The following is a 17,316-nucleotide window of genomic DNA, read 5'->3' on the forward strand; positions in this document are numbered from 1 at the left end:
CTGTTTTTCTGTACTTCACGTGACTTATACGCGTGGTTCCGGTTCCGATTTCGGTATCGAATATACGTGTGTTCGGAACGCGGTCGTTATGCTTTCCGATCCCTGTGTCGTGCTTGCTGTGTCTGAGTTAACCCGGTGTGTCCGTTGCCTTACAGCGTCTAGCGTCGACTCGCCCACGGTATAAGGGAATTCACTCTGAGACAAAGAACGACAGCTTGTCCCCCCCCCCCCAATCAGCTGGTGCGGTGAGATCTAAACATGACTTTGAATGAAGGTGTCACAGAAGTCAGAATATTGGTTGAGCGTCCATTTACCTCAGTCTAATACTCAGGTACGACTGAAAGCGGTATACTCCGACCTCAGCATATTACAATGACAGAGTATAGAGTGAAAGACATCAGTTAAATAGGATCTTTCGAAGCGCTCCATATAAACCGGAGAAGGCTTAAATCCCTTGCGCTAGAGCCCGTTGAAACTCGCAAAGAGCCGTATTTTGAAACAAAATGTTAGCAAATTTGATTTTTTTCATTCCCGTGGAGCTGTCAGGAAAAGAGAAGAATCTAGGATCAGTACTGATATTACTACACTGTTCCGGGTTTAGCGTGATTACGGATGCACATATCACGAGTAACTAGTCTATTCGAGAAAGCCAGTAAACTACACAGGATATGAACATTTCTAGTCATCTACCAGCAAAATTCCCTTTAGAAATAGAAATTTCGCTCGGCACACCACAAACAAACAAGAATCTGGGGTGCAGTGACCAGAAAGTCAATAGACAGACCAAAATACACACCGGATTCACATTCCGAATATACCGAGCTCGAGATAACCCAGTAATTAAGATGTGAACTAACTGATTGGGAGGTTCGGGGTTCGAACTCAACTCCAGCATCTGGACTACATATGCCTGAGTTTGGACCACATGACAGCCTTTGTGGCTGTTCCGGGTTGAGTGAGAAGCTGCTTCAGGTTAACCATTACTTTGTGGTTATCATTATATACTGTTTTACATTGCTGACCATGGGAAGATGTGAACTGAAACCCAATATGAATCACATTGTTCTATGGCGTAGATCGTAATCACCGTAAATACATTCTCCTGTAAGTCAAACCGCGGCAGGAACACGGCCATGTGGGCCTGTTTCAATTTACCTTGCCTAACATTTGGTCTACCCGACCCCCTGGGCTCCGTGGCCTGAAGGAAGAACTTAGTTCCCAAGGCGGGTTCAACAACACAGCAACATAGGCGGTTGGTGCCTTGGCGCAGCAAGCTGTCATCGCTGTAGTGAACGCGAGCGTTCGCAACCGATCAGTCGCAGTTTGATGAACCAGGTTTCTAGCCCATGCTCTGGTTCCGATAAGACTGTAAAAACCAACCTGAAGTCTGCAGACAGACACAGTGCAAATGGCTAGGTGTCACTGTAGTTCCCAATCCAACAGGTCAGTGATGATGAATCAAAGAGTTTTCAGCAACCTTGTGAGTAGTTTCCTTTATAAAAATATGCTGCGATATCTTGAATATCGTGCCGACTGAATCAAAAGGCGGCCTGTGTGCAGCACATTCAGTTGTAGAATATCATAAACGGGAGATTCAGTTGAGTCTCTCGTGCGATCCAAATTGATTTGCAAATGAGTGTATTTCTCGATAATCAAAGATTTGTTCGAAACCGGGTCATAAACTGTGATAATCAAAATCGGGATCACCGAGCCGTCTTCCAAACTGGCCAAACAGAGTTGCAACAGGTGGACAGATTTTGAAAGCCTTTGAACCTAATATTTACTTCATACTGTCTCCAAGTTCAACGTCGGACTGCATTGCAGCCGGTTTGTCTGTGCCCAGTCGTTCCCAGCACTATTTGTTCTTCAATCACTTTAACTTCTGCAGGCCTTGGCATACAAGTGTGAAATGAATTTCGGAATGAAAAATCACTTCGACTTCGTTTGCCTGGCTTCATGAACAAAAAGTTGTCCCAGTATTCCATAGAATAACAATTTCATAGTCAATCCCCTTATTTGGTCCGTCTGGTTCCGCAGTAATGAATTTACCAGCACCCTATGCGTTTTCAACGTCGAAATGAGCAAGCATCTAATGTTCACGCTTAACCAACTGCGTTCGTAGCTGCATCACTCTCATTTGAACGGTCCTCCTCAGTTACTCGCAAGATTATCCTGGCTAGTCATCACTAACGATGGAAGCCCCTTTATACTTCCTAGTCGTGAGTATGACCTCCTTACAAGATATTTGATGTTGCTTCCCGGGGTAGTTTTGTTCATTGATGGGTTTACATATTTGACAGTCGAGATCCGTAAAATCATTTCTCCAAGGACGTATTCTCTTCAGCGGATGGATTTTTGAAAGGGACATTCTACTTCGTTAGTGTGAGGAATTCTGATCGTCTGTGCGCATCTCATGAAACTCCGGGAAGTAGCCAGTTGGCGACCTCCCAGATAGTAGTTTGAGAGCTTAACAGTTCGGTCACGAGCTTCTAAGCATTTGTGATATTGATTCCACTAAGACTTCGTGGCCTTGGGGATTTTTCAGGCTTATTTGTGCAAAGTTTTGATGGTCACTGTGTCCAGCGCGGGCCTTCATTTAGATTAGAGTGTTACGACACCAACTGGCTAGCAGTTTGGGCGGACACGCAGTGCTGTGGTCAACAGTTTGGGAATGTCAAACAAAGCACAAGTTGACCCAACTTATTACATTCACCTGATGGGTCTCTGTGTAGACCACTCAGTTGCGGGTTCAAATATCCCTCGTGAATCAAAAACTATTCACTGCTGATGAGCCATGATACCATATGAACAATCTACCTATCTGCCTATCTGCGTATCAACATAAGTTAAATTCCATTGATGGATAGAATCCCACTTTCAGTGTCCTGTCAACCTGTTTCAATTTATTAACTGAGCGGCACAGGTGTTGGACACAAGCACGTGACCTTCTTGGACTCATGGCAACCAGCGCTATGTGGATTGTCCTCTCCAGTGACATTAGGGGTGTGTACCATCCATGGAATAACTGGATGATGGATCGACCTCTATGTTTCAGGTAAATATTAGGTCAGGTTGCAAAGCGTAGTCACCCACACCCCTTCCTGCTTTATACTTGCCGGTTTTAGGCTCCTGCTCTCTCCACTCGGTCAAAGACCGACATATTTTGATTAGATTCTAGCGAAAACATTTTGTTGTTGAGTAGAAGTTCCCTCTCCGGAATAACAGAGACCATACTCTCAAGGGTTCGACCCTATTTCCTTTCGACTGCCAATTCTGCCTAATCCACAACACGACCACTGGGTAAGCGGAGAATTACTTTAACTCGGCAGGTTTGTATTCGCTTCCCTGTTGTTTATCCGATATCCACCGGGTACTTAGTGGTGAAATAGCCCCTAAAACGGGGGGGGGCAGAGATACCCCGCTTGGGAAAATCCTGTGTAAATCGAATATTCGGATTCTGATAAGCTGACCGATCGAAGACAACCGTTTCAGGAATTAGACGCTGTATATCGTGTTGCGAATTGAAACATCCTAAGAACGTCCCAGAAGAAGTTTGGCTGAACCGTTTGACAGTGATCAGCACATGGAGAGGGACGATCTAGAAGTGTACACTTGCTGTAGCTACCTACATAGTACACAAATCAAGTCTGGAAATTCTCCTGGCAATAATAGGACCTTGGTAAGGCGATAGGCCGGGGACAACTGTTTCAGGAGTTAGACACTGCATCCTAAGGAGGTCACACGGGAAGTTTGACTGAACCGTTAGACAGTGATCATCACATGGAGAGGGGCGATCCTAGCAGTGTACACTTGCAAGGGACTTTGCTGTAGCCACCTACGTAGTACACAAATCAAGTCTGGAAATTCTTACTTGAAAACGTGGCTGTTTTCCTGCAGTAGAAGACTAGTCGATGATAAATGTCGACGGGAGTGGAGTGAACATTCGTTTTAGAATAGTAGAAGTTGTATGGAGTTCGGTGACCTGGTCATTACTCATAACTCAAATGAGTTGTCGATAACAAGAGAATTGTAGCTGGTGACTCAGTTGTTAAACGACCGACCTCCTCAGAGAAGGTTGACAGAGTAAACTGGCGACGGTGAATGCATGCTAATAGAAACAAGAACCAAAAAATGTTAGCCTAACTTCATATTCTCGACTGCTTGCCCTGGCTTTTGTTTGACTGACGCAAAAGTACACTTTGGTGAATGACAAGAAAAAGAACCTTCTGTCGGAATATCTTGCGAAATAGCAGCTTCGGAGAATGAAAATGCCTTCGAAATGATGAAACTCTAGGATTCCATGAGGAGAGCCGGCTTCCTTAATCAAAGCTAAAAGCGCGAAGAAATAAATAATGTGATTGCAAAAAACTCATGGCTGTTTGAATTTGCTGTTGGAGTTGTTTACAACTTAGTGTTTCTTTTCGAAACCCTTAGCCACTGTTAGCAAATTTGCCACTGGGAATGATATCCTTGCCGATAAACAAGTCTGTTTTTCCTAGGAGAGACATCACATGAATGAGCCTTATTGGGAGCACTCAACTGAAATAAACCCCTGTCGTAAATCTCCCCAAGAAGACGATACTTCTTTCTGAGAGACATTCAACGTCAGTCAGAATTGTGCGCGATTTTTCCCCAACTCAATGCAGGACGTCCCAGATACTGCCCTCTTTGCGGATGACTAACATAAAATGACTGAGCCTCTGCGGACCAAAAAAAGTACGGACGCACCGATCATTTGGATTCGGTGCTCTAAACAAACACCTTAACAAGTCACAAGGAATCGACTCCACTACAACCAGAAACATATCTATTTTCGCCGGAAGTTATATTTTTTGGAACATGGCCCGTTGATATGATCAATTCGACCACTCTGTGTGGGCAACTCCGTGCACTGTCAAATTTTTAGGCTAATCCATTCACACGAACACACACGGACAGTTTTTATGTAGGGAGAATCTTGATGGTATGCACATATTTTCCTGTATGAAAATACCACTTAAATTGTAAAAGTCTCCACGGCCGATTTCTCACGGTGCTGGTCTTGAGTGGCGAGATTCATTTCAACTACTTATGCAAAATTAGTAGTACATCCACCCCGTCCTTGAACTGAAATGCTGTCAACACTAAGTGAATAGCGATTTGGTGGCTCATCTCGACGGAATTCCCATTCAGAACACTTGTAATCTTTCTCTTAAGAGAAGTTTGGTGCATTCTGCATGGCTTATCGGATGTGGATGCGTTATCTGTATGTGATCAACTGAAGGAGGCAGAGAGGGTGTGGTAGTTGGCAGTAAGAATCTAGGAAAATGTAGTTAGTTGGTAAAAATCAAGTCAGTGGTTAGGTGTTGGACGTCCTCTTCAAGCTTCCTGCACTTACGGTGTTCTCTGTGACAAAAATTCAAGGTTTACGCAAAGTATTTACACAAAAATTGAGTACCCTCCAGTTTAGAGCTTGATTATGCTGGGGTGTTACAATTGGGCCAAGCCATTTTTCGTTCCGTTGCAAGCGGTTGGATTTTTTCAATCGAATGGCGTACAGTCTCCTCCTTGGATAGCTTCTGCTTTGGCTTTCTAGAAGATTCGGTCGCAGTGGCCGTGATGGTATGGAAGATGTTCTGTTCTGCGTTAATATGGTATAACAGTGCTGGTAAATGAGCGCCACTCAATTGTCAGGAACCTGGATTTCCATATAATAACGCAGAAGTTTCACTCAATTCAGAACGTTCCTTGATTTTCTGAGCTGATATTTTAGGTCTCGAATAGATATTAACACCCATCTTGTACTGACTCGGAGTAACGAATGGGGGTGATTAGAACTGGCACACTCAGTGGTGTCGCCTTTTAGCACTGTTCGGCCGTCTGATATCCCAGTTTCTGCCTCTAGTCTGTGGCCCAAAGTAATTATCTGATATGCATCCTGTTTGGTGCGAAGGGACGTAGCCGGGGAAAGAATGTGAGTCGGACTGCGGAGATTCTGCTGTTGAACCTAATGTCGACAGTTTCTATCTTGATTCGCTGGCGATGCCTGTCGACCTAGGATCTTGTCCGAAGCACATTCTAGTTGCCTCGAAAAGCGTTTTTTACGTCTATCTCGAGTAGTTTGTGTCACAAATTCGACAGCATAACACTATAGCCAGATCTAACACCACCCATCCGGCCAGCATGAGATTGTTCCCATATAGTATCAAACGTTGGCAACGTCCTGCTGACTTTCTGGACCAAACTACAGCAGCCAGAAAATAAGTGAATGAAAATGAGGCTATAAAAATTGCCCCAATGGCCCCAATGTGTAAAAAAGACCAGAAACCGATGAAAACAGTTACACTCGATTGAGCCTCGTAAAGTGATTTGGACGAAGCTATTGTGGAAGAGGAACTCGGCTAACGTGTCTTGTTTACAAAAGAAGAGCATGGAGACCACTTTCTTGTCCGTTACTTCGAACAATTCTATACACGATCTTGTTGACAAATCGCGATGGCTCGGTGGTCTTCATCGAGACATCTTTGAGCCCTACCAGTTCAAATACTAATGTATTCAAATGCATATCTTTGCAAACCGATCTTTTCAAGGTCCTAAAACGTCCCTCTTCTGTTCTGCGCCGGGTGACCTCTCTGTATTCTTTTGAAAAAATTTACTGAGCTATCAAAGATCACAATCTTGGCATTCCTAAAGTAGTCAGAGGAAGGATAAATCTGAACCCACTTCTTCGACTGTGAAGTTTTTATTTCAATGTGCTTGACTAAACATATCCCAGAACCGACTGGGTTCATCTGTGTATTTGATGACGCGGAAAAATGCAGCAAATTATATCGCATAGTAAGGCATTCTTTTGTTTGACATCACTGTTTTACCCTAACCTCCCCATTGGCGAGAAATGAATACAATGTTAACCCAAGTCACAACTCTATCGTTTTGATGGTAAATAGCATCACCAAGTTTGAAACGTATGCATTAAGTACCGAGTCAGCTGTGCTAAGGAATCAGAGGTTATCTTTGACACTGTAGTTGGTCAGCTGTTTTTAACAGGCCCTATCAGTTTCACCAGCCAGTGTTCTAGTGCAGGCTGTGGTAAATATGACCTCAAGTATACTGCTCCTCTATGAAGCTCTAGCAAATTTTGCAGTCGGTGTGTGCTGCTGCATGTTGGATGTGCCCACTCGAACGTTCCACCCACAAATCTTCTTCCTTGACTATGAACAAGCAATATGGCGGTTGGCTGCGCTGGAAGATTTGGGTGCAAGCATTTCATTATCAGTCGAGTTGAAATTTGTGGGTAGAGGTTCGTGAATGTTACGCGTGTATAGGCTGACATGCGGTCTAGTCATCCGGAGCTTGATCAACCATGGGTTGTCTAGGTGAGCATTCCTATTGGCCTGCTGATTGACTTGTTTCCCACAAATTGAAAAAAATAACCAGAGAGTAAAACATACGCGAAGCGATCACCGTCGGCAGCAGTATGGTGGACGTGATAAATACCGTGAAGACCCATGTTCTCCACCGAGTGCAAGCAGTCGGGACAGCTTTTTCCATTTGTGACGCAAATGAGAGCACCGGTGCAGTAGACCGTTCAGAGAAACTGAGGGACAGGGAGAACAGTTCCAGATAGCTGTCAGTAAACAATTATCTACTCGTAGTTAATAAGTAGTAGAATGAAACAGATAATTCCTATGGCCGGGTGTTTCATGATCAATGGTAATACGACCGGTGAGGTGAAAGTAGATACTTATGAGTAGCGCACTACGAATATACAGGCATCGCGACATCTCGAATATCGTACCAAATGGAACATGAGGTGGCCCGGCGCAGCACATTCAGCTGCCTGGAAACATCACAAACGAAAGATTCAGCTGGGCTCCAGATGAGTCTCTCGCAAAACCAAATTTGTTTGCATATGAGTTTATTTCGCAAATTTCATGCAATTTGGTTTCAAGTAGGTTGACGGAAACTCGGGACTTGCGCCCAACTTGATGAGCCCCAAGAAGGGCGAAACCGGTCGTGGGCTGTCGAAGAATTTTCGCAACCTAATGAGTAGTGCGTTACGAATATAGAAACAAATACTCTTTTGAAAGTAACCAGTTGTAATGTAACTAGGCGTGCGGACTCGTAATTAAACCAGTGGCAACATTTGAAAGCACTTGACGACGATGAATGTTCTGAAACTACTGGAGTTCAAAATTTATACTTCTACAATTCAACGGTCTATCGTAATCGTGATAGTTGTTTTACGCGTGAAGAGTACATTTAAAATAGCCGAGTCGCATGTAAATTGGAGAAAGTGGCCATAAAAGACCAAGAGTAGGACCTTGTTGTGGGCCACAGAAGTTCGGATCAATATAAGTGAGACAGCCGGAAAGAACTGTGAATGAAGTTGAATCCAAGGATTACTCCTCTAACCCAGAAACACAGGTTGAGTTGGCCACAGCTACTCTTTAGTATAACAATCGCCAATTATTTTGATGACTGGTTAGTGGCCGAAGTATGGCCTTAGAAAGCAAAAAAAACAAACCACAACGCAATGTAGATTATGATATGGCCAACCAGAATCCAGGTGGGATGTTCATCAATGGCCAATCAGGTTACAGTGCAAAAGTTGCTCTTTTTAAACTATATAAACTCAAACACGAAGAGAAGGACTACCCTCCTAACAGCCCTCGAATGGTGACGAAACGTTTGCAAATCAATTTCCAAGCTCGGCGAACAGAACAACAGCCACTTGCTCAATTACCAAAGGCTTGCACTGCTCAACCTAGGCCAGTCATGGTAATATGAACATGGATTTTGAAAGGGGACAAAGTGTGCTGACGCGCGTGTGCGCTCAGGTTAGAATGATGATGAATAAATGCCAGTATATTTATGTGTTTCTAGTGTTATATTATTTGCCAGGATTTCGGGAGACAGAATTGCAGACGCGATCGGTATGCTGATGGAAACAATCTTCCAAAGCGAACAACTATGTGGTTCTCGCCGGTATTCAAAATCATCATGTGAAAATCTTTCGAACTCTTCCCCTCCTTTGGACCCCAGAACCATTCCCCTGGGTGTTTTTAGAAGCTTTCGCGACAGTGAGGACAAGACTTAAGATCTTGTCCAATTTTTTAATGCAGTAGCAAATTTGTCACTCGCACATGCCAGTGGTAGTTGATAAGGCAACTGGTGATCAGTGCACCGAGCTTGGCGATTCGCTTGTATGCTTTTGCCATTATTCGGGGAGACATTATTTATGGCTGGCTGGGTGCATGATTAACCCTCGTCATGATTGGCTTACGGAAATTCACTCGTAGTTCGATTACCCTGTTTGTGATCTACGTTGCGTTTGTTCAAAAATCCGTTTTTCTCACTTTACTCATCTCTGACTGGCCCGTCTGCTTGTCGCGTTGTGGATTGTTTTCTTGTTGTCCAATCGTTTGTTCATCCGTCCCTCCCTCATTTTAGCGGTTAAATCTTTATTTTGACGTGTCATCATCGGCTCACAATTGTCGGTTTCTCTTCACCTACCTGTTTGGTTTTTTTTACAACTATTCTCTTTCTGTAAAAAGACAGCAGACGGGAAGGCAGCACGTCCGGACTAAACTGCAACAGCTCTCACACGAACCAGGGCAGCATCCAAACAATGGTTGAGTGAGACGAAGCATACTGCCGCAACTGAATTCAAGGCAAGGAAAAGAAAGGAGTTGTACAATGCTTCACAAAGAAATGCCCACACAAGGAGATTTCTTCGGATGTTCTTAAGATAGTGAAATTCAGTCGGACAACCCGGATTTCATTTTCGTACCTCAGGAAAACTTTTGTGATGATTGTCCGGGTACTGCGATTATTTATATAATCGTGGCTTCCGGACCTAGAGACACATTCCAGTATCACAGTTTGAGAGGAAACATGACACAGTATAGAAGATTTAAGCTACTCATAAACTGACACACAAAACACGTGGGACGTATGAGGGGAAAAGTGCGAGCCCGAACAAAAAACTACACACTTGCTACTAGAAAGCACAGTTAGTTCCAACCAATATCCGTAAAAAAAAACCAGGAAGGGAAAGATTTCAGCGTGAACAATATTAGCACACTGAGTGAAGCATGAACAAAGGAGGAAGGCGAAGTTATGAAAGCCAGATAACCGACTGGCAAGGCAGCAAACAAACCCGCTGAGGTCGGCCATTTCTACCAACAAAAAAGGAACACTGGAAGTGAAAAAAAGAAACCAGTAGAACTAGTAGATATCCATATCCAAAAGAAAATTCAAGTGCACCAGGACGCCGAACTCTTAGGAAGCAAACCGAACAAGTGCCAATAAGCTCAAGAACCAAACAGGACAAACAAATGGAAACGGTGAGGACAGTTGTGAAAGTCAGCCAATCAGAAGCAGGGTGAAAAGCGGCACACTGAGTTCGAGCCAATCAGATTAAAGGTACATTTACTGGAAACGGATGACACAAGAACGAGCGTCTTACACCATTACCAAAGCAACACGAACAAAAAACGCACCAGGCCAGCTGCCAGTAAGGTAGCTTTGAACAGCAAATCACGTAGGGGGGTTTAAGACAAGATATAAAAAAGGCATAAAAGCAAACGCGAAGAGAGAAATCACCAGCCCAAGCACGTACTGATGGTGTCTCTCAGAATGGTGGCGAAAAGTTTGCAAGCCAATTGTGGGGCTCGGTAAACAGATAAATCACCAAAAATGCATCCAAGCTGTCAATATTCCAAGCAGTAGTAATATAGTGCAATATAGTAGGCCTGTAAACAAGTCTTGTTTTCCGCGGAACACTGGTAATGTTTTGTTGAGTTAAAGGGTAACGAGGTCCAACACATCAGAGAAACGCAGTCCTTTATAAGAAACCAGGAAATGTTGAGTCGTTTTGTCTGCTTCACGGTGTTGCCCTAGATATTTGGTAAAACTTCTAAAAGTTCTGGAAGATAGGGTTGTATGTGTATCCAAAGATATCATAGCCGTCAAAAGGAGCCCACCTGAGTTTATTGCATGAATTATTTGAAGCGCCAGTCGTCTGGGAGAGTAAGCCAGCTAGTCAAGAAATCAAGAAAACGTCTCTCCCTGTTCTGGGGGTTGGTATTGATCAAATGTAAAAAAATCACTTCAGGGGTGAAGGTGTTCCCTGTTGGAGATTGTCTTCGAGGGTGAGGGGTATCAAATTTGAATACATTCAATGCCGGCAAAATCTTAGAAAATTATTTCAAGATACATCCAAGATGTTCACAGATTAATCCACCGGTGTGCCAATAGCAGCGAACCGAAATATATAGACGTCAAACATTCTGGCCCCCATTTAAACATCTTTGACTTTCGGCACTCAACTAGGTGGACTTCTTGCGTGATTGATTCTCTTCTGGAACGTGAACTATTTGACCCTAGACGCATGATTAACTATGTGTTGAATGCAAGTTATCAAGCTCAAACCTCTTCAAAAGATCTTCCTCGTTTCTCATCTGATTACTACTTTCTGCCATTGATTATGGTTGAAAAAGCTCGATAAATGCTCATCTTCTGGTGCCCTGTAGTCTAGAAGTTCACCACAAACAATGAAGTGTCCTCTTGTCCTTTTTCGGTTAACTTGTTTCAATTACACAGTAAAGCTTTGCAATGAGACCGCCTGTTTAGCGGTTGAAAATTTGAATTCATTTATCATGGCAGCCTACTCTGTAGATGAGTATTCACCAGCAACGTTTTGGAATTAGTGTGCCTCTTTTCATCCAGAGTACCATTTGGCTCTATAAACTGGGAAAGACTTGGTTGTCACCCTTCATGCTCTGACAAGGAGCCGTTCCGTACCCTTCGATCAGAACAGAATACCATATAGCCATCCACAACGATATGCAGAACCTTGTTATGCAGAAGCTATAGTCATTCATTCTTAACCGAATCGAAGGCCAGCATCAAACTGCGGTGTGAACAGGAGTGAGCAAGAGTAAACACACACATGCACCCGAAACTCCCACATCCTTTACACATACCAAACGGTCAAACACGAAACTGACCAATCAGGGCAGCGCACGAAACTTTGATCATTTAGGTGCTGGTACCACTTGGTCCGTGTGCATTCGTTTACGTTATTTTTATCATTTCGCTCCTGACGGAATTTATGCCAGGTAACCGAAAAGTTGAGTAACAAAACTGCTCAGAAAAGTTGTGTTTACGTTTGGAGGAAATGCCACATTTTCCATTTTGAAACAAAAATTTCATAACAGTGGCGTTCCTGGCTTGGTCATATTGCTTTGTTTGACCAAACTGTGCTTCAAGACTTTGAAGCAGTCTGGAAAATTCGGATTAGCCTTTTGTTATGGATGTTAAGGAAGAGCAATGGTCTGGTGACTAACAGGAATTATCTCTCAGGAATTCAATTGACCATGATACCTTCCATTCCAGCCATAGACAATTATGCGCATGAGATAATACAAACCGCTGTTCAGAGTAGAATCAATCACGTAAGAGAAAAATTAGACAACCGCACTTCTTTTTGACTAACAAGCATGCCCGCCGACCTACAATTAATTATTTATAATATCAACTACTTATAGGGTAACAAGTAGTTTGGTGCTTTATGGAATACCACATGGAGAAATGGAAGCACGCTCTTGGTAGTCACCATCATCCATTATTGTCAGCTGTAAGAACCACGTACTGGTCGTACACTGGTTGTAGCTGCCGCAGTTTCGTTCACCGATGATTTGGGAGAGCGGGTAGGTAGCTGCACATTGCATGCGCGAGCTGGTAAATTGGAGCATAAATCCAGCACTGTCGGTGGGCTGTCAAAAGGGGGGGGTTGGAAAAGGAGCTGTGAATTGAAGGCAATAGTTGATGCACGAGCGCCATTGAGGGTGCCACTGGGCCATGTCTGATAATGTCTCTAGCCATTGATGTGGCCCGTCTAGGGGTCCCCATCCAGGAAGACGGCAGTGACCAGCGCAGCTGAGTTTGCTGGTAATGGCTTTCACACTTCGCTGCCAAGTCATTGTTTGACCGCCTCTGGCTCTCTTCCACCCTTCACATGGTTGGGCGAAAAGAGCCCTTCGAGGAAGTCGGTCGACTGGCATACGCAGCACGTGGCCAAGCCAGCGCAACCTGTGCAGTGTGATCAGTTCATCTATCGAGGGTGAGTTATTTCTCCCGAATACCATTCGACGTACTTCAGAATTGCTGATCCGGTGTTCCCACCAGATTCGGGCAATGCTCCGAAGACATCGATGGTCAAACACTGAAAGTCTTTTGACGTCCTCGGCGCGCAGCGGCCAGGTTTCTGATCCATATAGTAATATGGAGCGCACCGCAGCATTGTAAACTCGACCCTTGACAGAGAAGCTGATGTCACGCCTACGCCACAGGTGACGTAGGTTCGCAAAAGCTGCTCTGGCCTTCCCAATCCGGATAGAAATATCATCTTTCGTGAGACCACCGGGACTGATACAGCTGCCCCGGGAAACAATTTTGTCTACTACCTCAATCGGTTCATCCGCAAGCATGAGGCTAGGGTTCGAGCCCTCCCAGTCTTGCAGTAGCACCTTACACTTTGCAGGTGTGAAGCGCATACCAAACCGCGAGGGAGAATTATTTAGATTATTTAATATTGTTTGCATTACCACGGAGTCAGATCCCAGAAGAGCTATGCCGTCTGCGTACTCGATGTCTGTGAGCGGAGTCCCAGGGAGCACGTCGACCCCACAGGCATGCTCTTGGTAGTGGGTCCCAGTAATTCAATTTTAGCGTGGATAACACGTGTAATAGCAGGGCCTTTTGTCCTTTCACTGTACGGCGACTTTTTCATTCAGATATTTCATAAGTGAACATTCCTATTCGGAACAAAACGGAATCGCAGCAAAGGTGTTGGATATTTGTCCCGAATATGGTTGGCCTCACCAAGAGAGTACCACTTTGGATCCGAAATGATAAAATTTACCCCCGTTCACGGAAGCATTCCGCATAGATCCCGTGGGTTTATCTTCTTGCGTGTGAAGCATTTTGGAAAGTATTTGGAGGGAAAATGATGATTTTAAGCTTGTATTTCATTTTGATTTTCGACCAAATCGTATCAAAACTGAGGATGGTTGAGATCTTCGGGAGATTTGAACAATAAATAGCAACTATAATGCTGAAAAATATTTTGTTCATTGATTTGGTAAAATCAATAATAAACAAGTGGTAGCCTTGCACCACCAACTAAAACAACTTGGGGGGTTTTGCTGCCTAATATGACTTATCATTTCAAGGCACTAACGCCTGAACCCCCAAATAATTGCAAGTGGACGCAAATAAATAAGACTGTTGAATGTAAAACGTTTACAACTCCCCGAACGCTTGTAACTGTGATAAATAGGCTGAAATCTCTTTGTGCCATCTCTTAAACAGTTGAAAAATTTAGTGGCTTTGTTTTTTACTTATCCGAGACGCAATTAGACCTGTTCTCTTCTTTCGGCGATGAGGTTCTAATGACATCGGTGGTCAGCGAATTATAGAGGCGTGTTTGGGCGACGAGCTTTTCTACAGTTTAATACACTGTTTTCAAATACAACCACCACGTTGAAAGACCCGTGGTCGTAAGTATCGAACGATTTCACTCCAAGACGATACAGTTGTTCGTTCAAACCGGCAGAGTCATTACCAGATTATGGTTTCGTAAAATGATTTGTCGGACGCTGTTTGGCCTGACCAGCTACACTGATGTGGAATATTGCATCAAACCTTGAGCCACTCTTATACATCAAACAATGCGTGGAAACGATATACACCATACGAATTTACTAAACTCATTCACTATTGATTATCTGCCAAGATGCCATCTGAGTTCGATAAAGGACCTGCTAGCTTCAAGGAGAAGTACAACTATTATCCTTTCTATGATATAAATACCTGTTAGTCTGCTTTGCTCGTCTTGTTTTGGCAAAACTGCTTGTTGAGGTGAATGAGTTGTTTTCGGTTGCCACAAACGGATGGAGAGGTTCTTTGCTTTTAACCTGCCTCTGACCATGTTGTTGTGGTGTCAAGGTCAACGAGATTCAACGGTGCCAAGAAATCTCTCGTCGTCTGTCACACTGACGAGGTGATATTTTCACTGCAGAGACAGATGTATATGACCACGTGGACTGATGTTGCAAATATTACTCTGGGTAAACACGCTGAGCATATCGATTATGATGCTGGACTGTTTGGAGGAAATCCGAAAAACGAAGACTTAAGATCATCGGAGGGAAAGCCAACATCAAGTATGTTTATTTTTGCCTACGAGAAGTGTCACCAGCGTCAGAACTTTAACAGTGGCCAAAGGGTACACCAGATTTGGGTAGGTGAATATGTGCTTCGGTTTGTTGCTACGTCTAAAACGAGGTGAAGAACTGGGTGGGTGACAGGATATGCCTTGGTGTGCCTTGAACTTCGCACTCATAGGGCAGATGCTGTAGCAACTAGCCTCAGCCGCTTGTGATGTAGAATGAAGTACAACACTAACGCGTTTTGAGCACTAGATTGAGTCACCGTACCCCTTTGAAAGCCTCTAGCAATACCCTTTTGTGCCTCCACAGTGGGTCATTAGATGCCGCTTTCGGGATTAACAAACAAGAGTCCCATTAGCTCACTTGCTGAAGCACCTGTCCATCAAATGTAAGATCGGTTGTACGGGTCCACACGCTGTCTTTTCACCAACACTCTACGTACTCTTCCTTTCAAAGTTAGCTGAATCTGTCTTCTCATTTTGCCGTCTTATTAGTTATTGCGAGAACGACGATAGCATTCATACAAGATTTGACCGTCTTCTGTATTCATTTTTGAAATTTGACATGCAAGGAATGATGTGAAGCTTTGTCGCGCGGGGTGGTCTTGCTGCTCTAGTTAATTCCCACACATTGGGAATTTCAAAGTGATCTTCCGCTAGAGTGAAAAAGTTTCTCACCGCACGGTGGTTTCCCAGACTTTCCCCGGGAGAAACGAATTTATTTTTGTTTTACGCGATAAGTTGGTGCATCCTGGTAGGTGTGGAGTCTTGCAAACACATACACTGTTTGTGAGTAACACACTCGCAAGATGAGCCCCTCTACACAGCTATCTCACTACTAATATTCATGTCCGATTAAGTTGGGTGTAGACAACGTAAATGTGCATGGGTTATCAGTCGTGCCTCATGAGTAGTTTTCTGGAATCAGTGTTACATCTGTGAATATACGAAACAGTCACTCCTCCACTTACATAACGGCTTTCTGTCACCTGCAGATTTTGCTTGTTGGTCTGTTCGCCGAGCCTGGCAGTCGTGCCTAGTAGTTTTCTGGAATCAGTGTTACATCTGTGAATATACGAAACAGTCACTCCTCCACTTACATAACGGCTTTCTGTCACTCACCGATTTTGCTTGTTGGTCTGTTCGCCGAGCCTGGCAGTTGGATTGCAAACGTTTCATCATCAATCCAGGTGACATCGTCAGTGCAGGGCTGAGTGGGTGAATTCCTCCTCTTCTGCTTTAGCACCTAAACAGTATCTGGTAGTTCTGCTTAGATGCTAAATACCCACAGGCAGAAGAGGCACTGACGATGTCACCTGGATTGGTGATGAAACGTAGGCAATCCAACTGCCAGCTCGGCGAATAGACCATCAACCAAGCAGCGCACCCAAGCTACCTACATTCCACAAACTTACCTGTAGATTTTTGCAGGTTTTCTGCTGTTTTAAGCTTTACGACCCCACGCCTAGATATTTTTCTTCTCTGCTCTTCTTTCACCTTGATCGAATAGTTTAGTGTAAACCATCATGTCTGCGGTTTTGTCATGGCAACAACAACCTTGAATTTCGTTTACTCTGGGATGCAAGCTCGGTTGTGACTTTGTACCTTGATGTTTATTCCTATGAGATGAAGTACGTCAATCAATCGGTTTCCTTAAGGATACGTAGGGGTGACAGAGGAACCCATTTTCAAATTGCGTTACCCTAACCGCTTATTTGTGCAAGTTTCCTCATGGTGAATTCCACCACGTTCATACTGTAATGGTTAAACTGGTTAACACTACTCTTACATTCGGATCGGTGAATGATCGATCGTCTTCAACGCATTATTGATTATGTTCGATCAATTGCTTCATTTGGCTCTCCGCTGATTGGTTTTCATAATTAGTTCCATTTTCGATCGGGTGGCCACTGCCTTGTCCGCCGAGCTCAGCAATTAGCTTTCTAGTGTCTCGTTCACAATAGAAGACAACACCAGAGTGTGTTCGACGAACACTAAAAATGCGAACTGACGATGTTTTTTTGACTAGGGATGAAACGTTAGCAAACTAATTCCCAAGCTGGGCGAACAGACCAACCGCCAGCCGATCAGCTACCAAC

General features: G+C 43.9%; 1 protein-coding gene across 1 annotated transcript in view; it reads right to left on the reverse strand.

Moving 5' to 3' along the window:
- Positions 1 to 17,316, reverse strand: part of T265_14364 (hypothetical protein) — a gene marked incomplete at both ends in the record, with an annotated part of 74,200 nt that overhangs the window by 46,389 nt on the left and 10,495 nt on the right. The window contains 2 exons of the mRNA XM_009173327.1: positions 13,143 to 13,210; positions 13,281 to 13,639. Coding sequence (XP_009171591.1) covers positions 13,143 to 13,210; positions 13,281 to 13,639 — 427 coding nt within the window. The remainder of the gene's footprint in view (positions 1 to 13,142; positions 13,211 to 13,280; positions 13,640 to 17,316) is intronic.

The sequence above is a fragment of the Opisthorchis viverrini genome (assembly GCF_000715545.1).
Source record: "Opisthorchis viverrini unplaced genomic scaffold opera_v5_184, whole genome shotgun sequence".
Lineage (NCBI taxonomy): Eukaryota > Metazoa > Platyhelminthes > Trematoda > Opisthorchiida > Opisthorchiidae > Opisthorchis > Opisthorchis viverrini.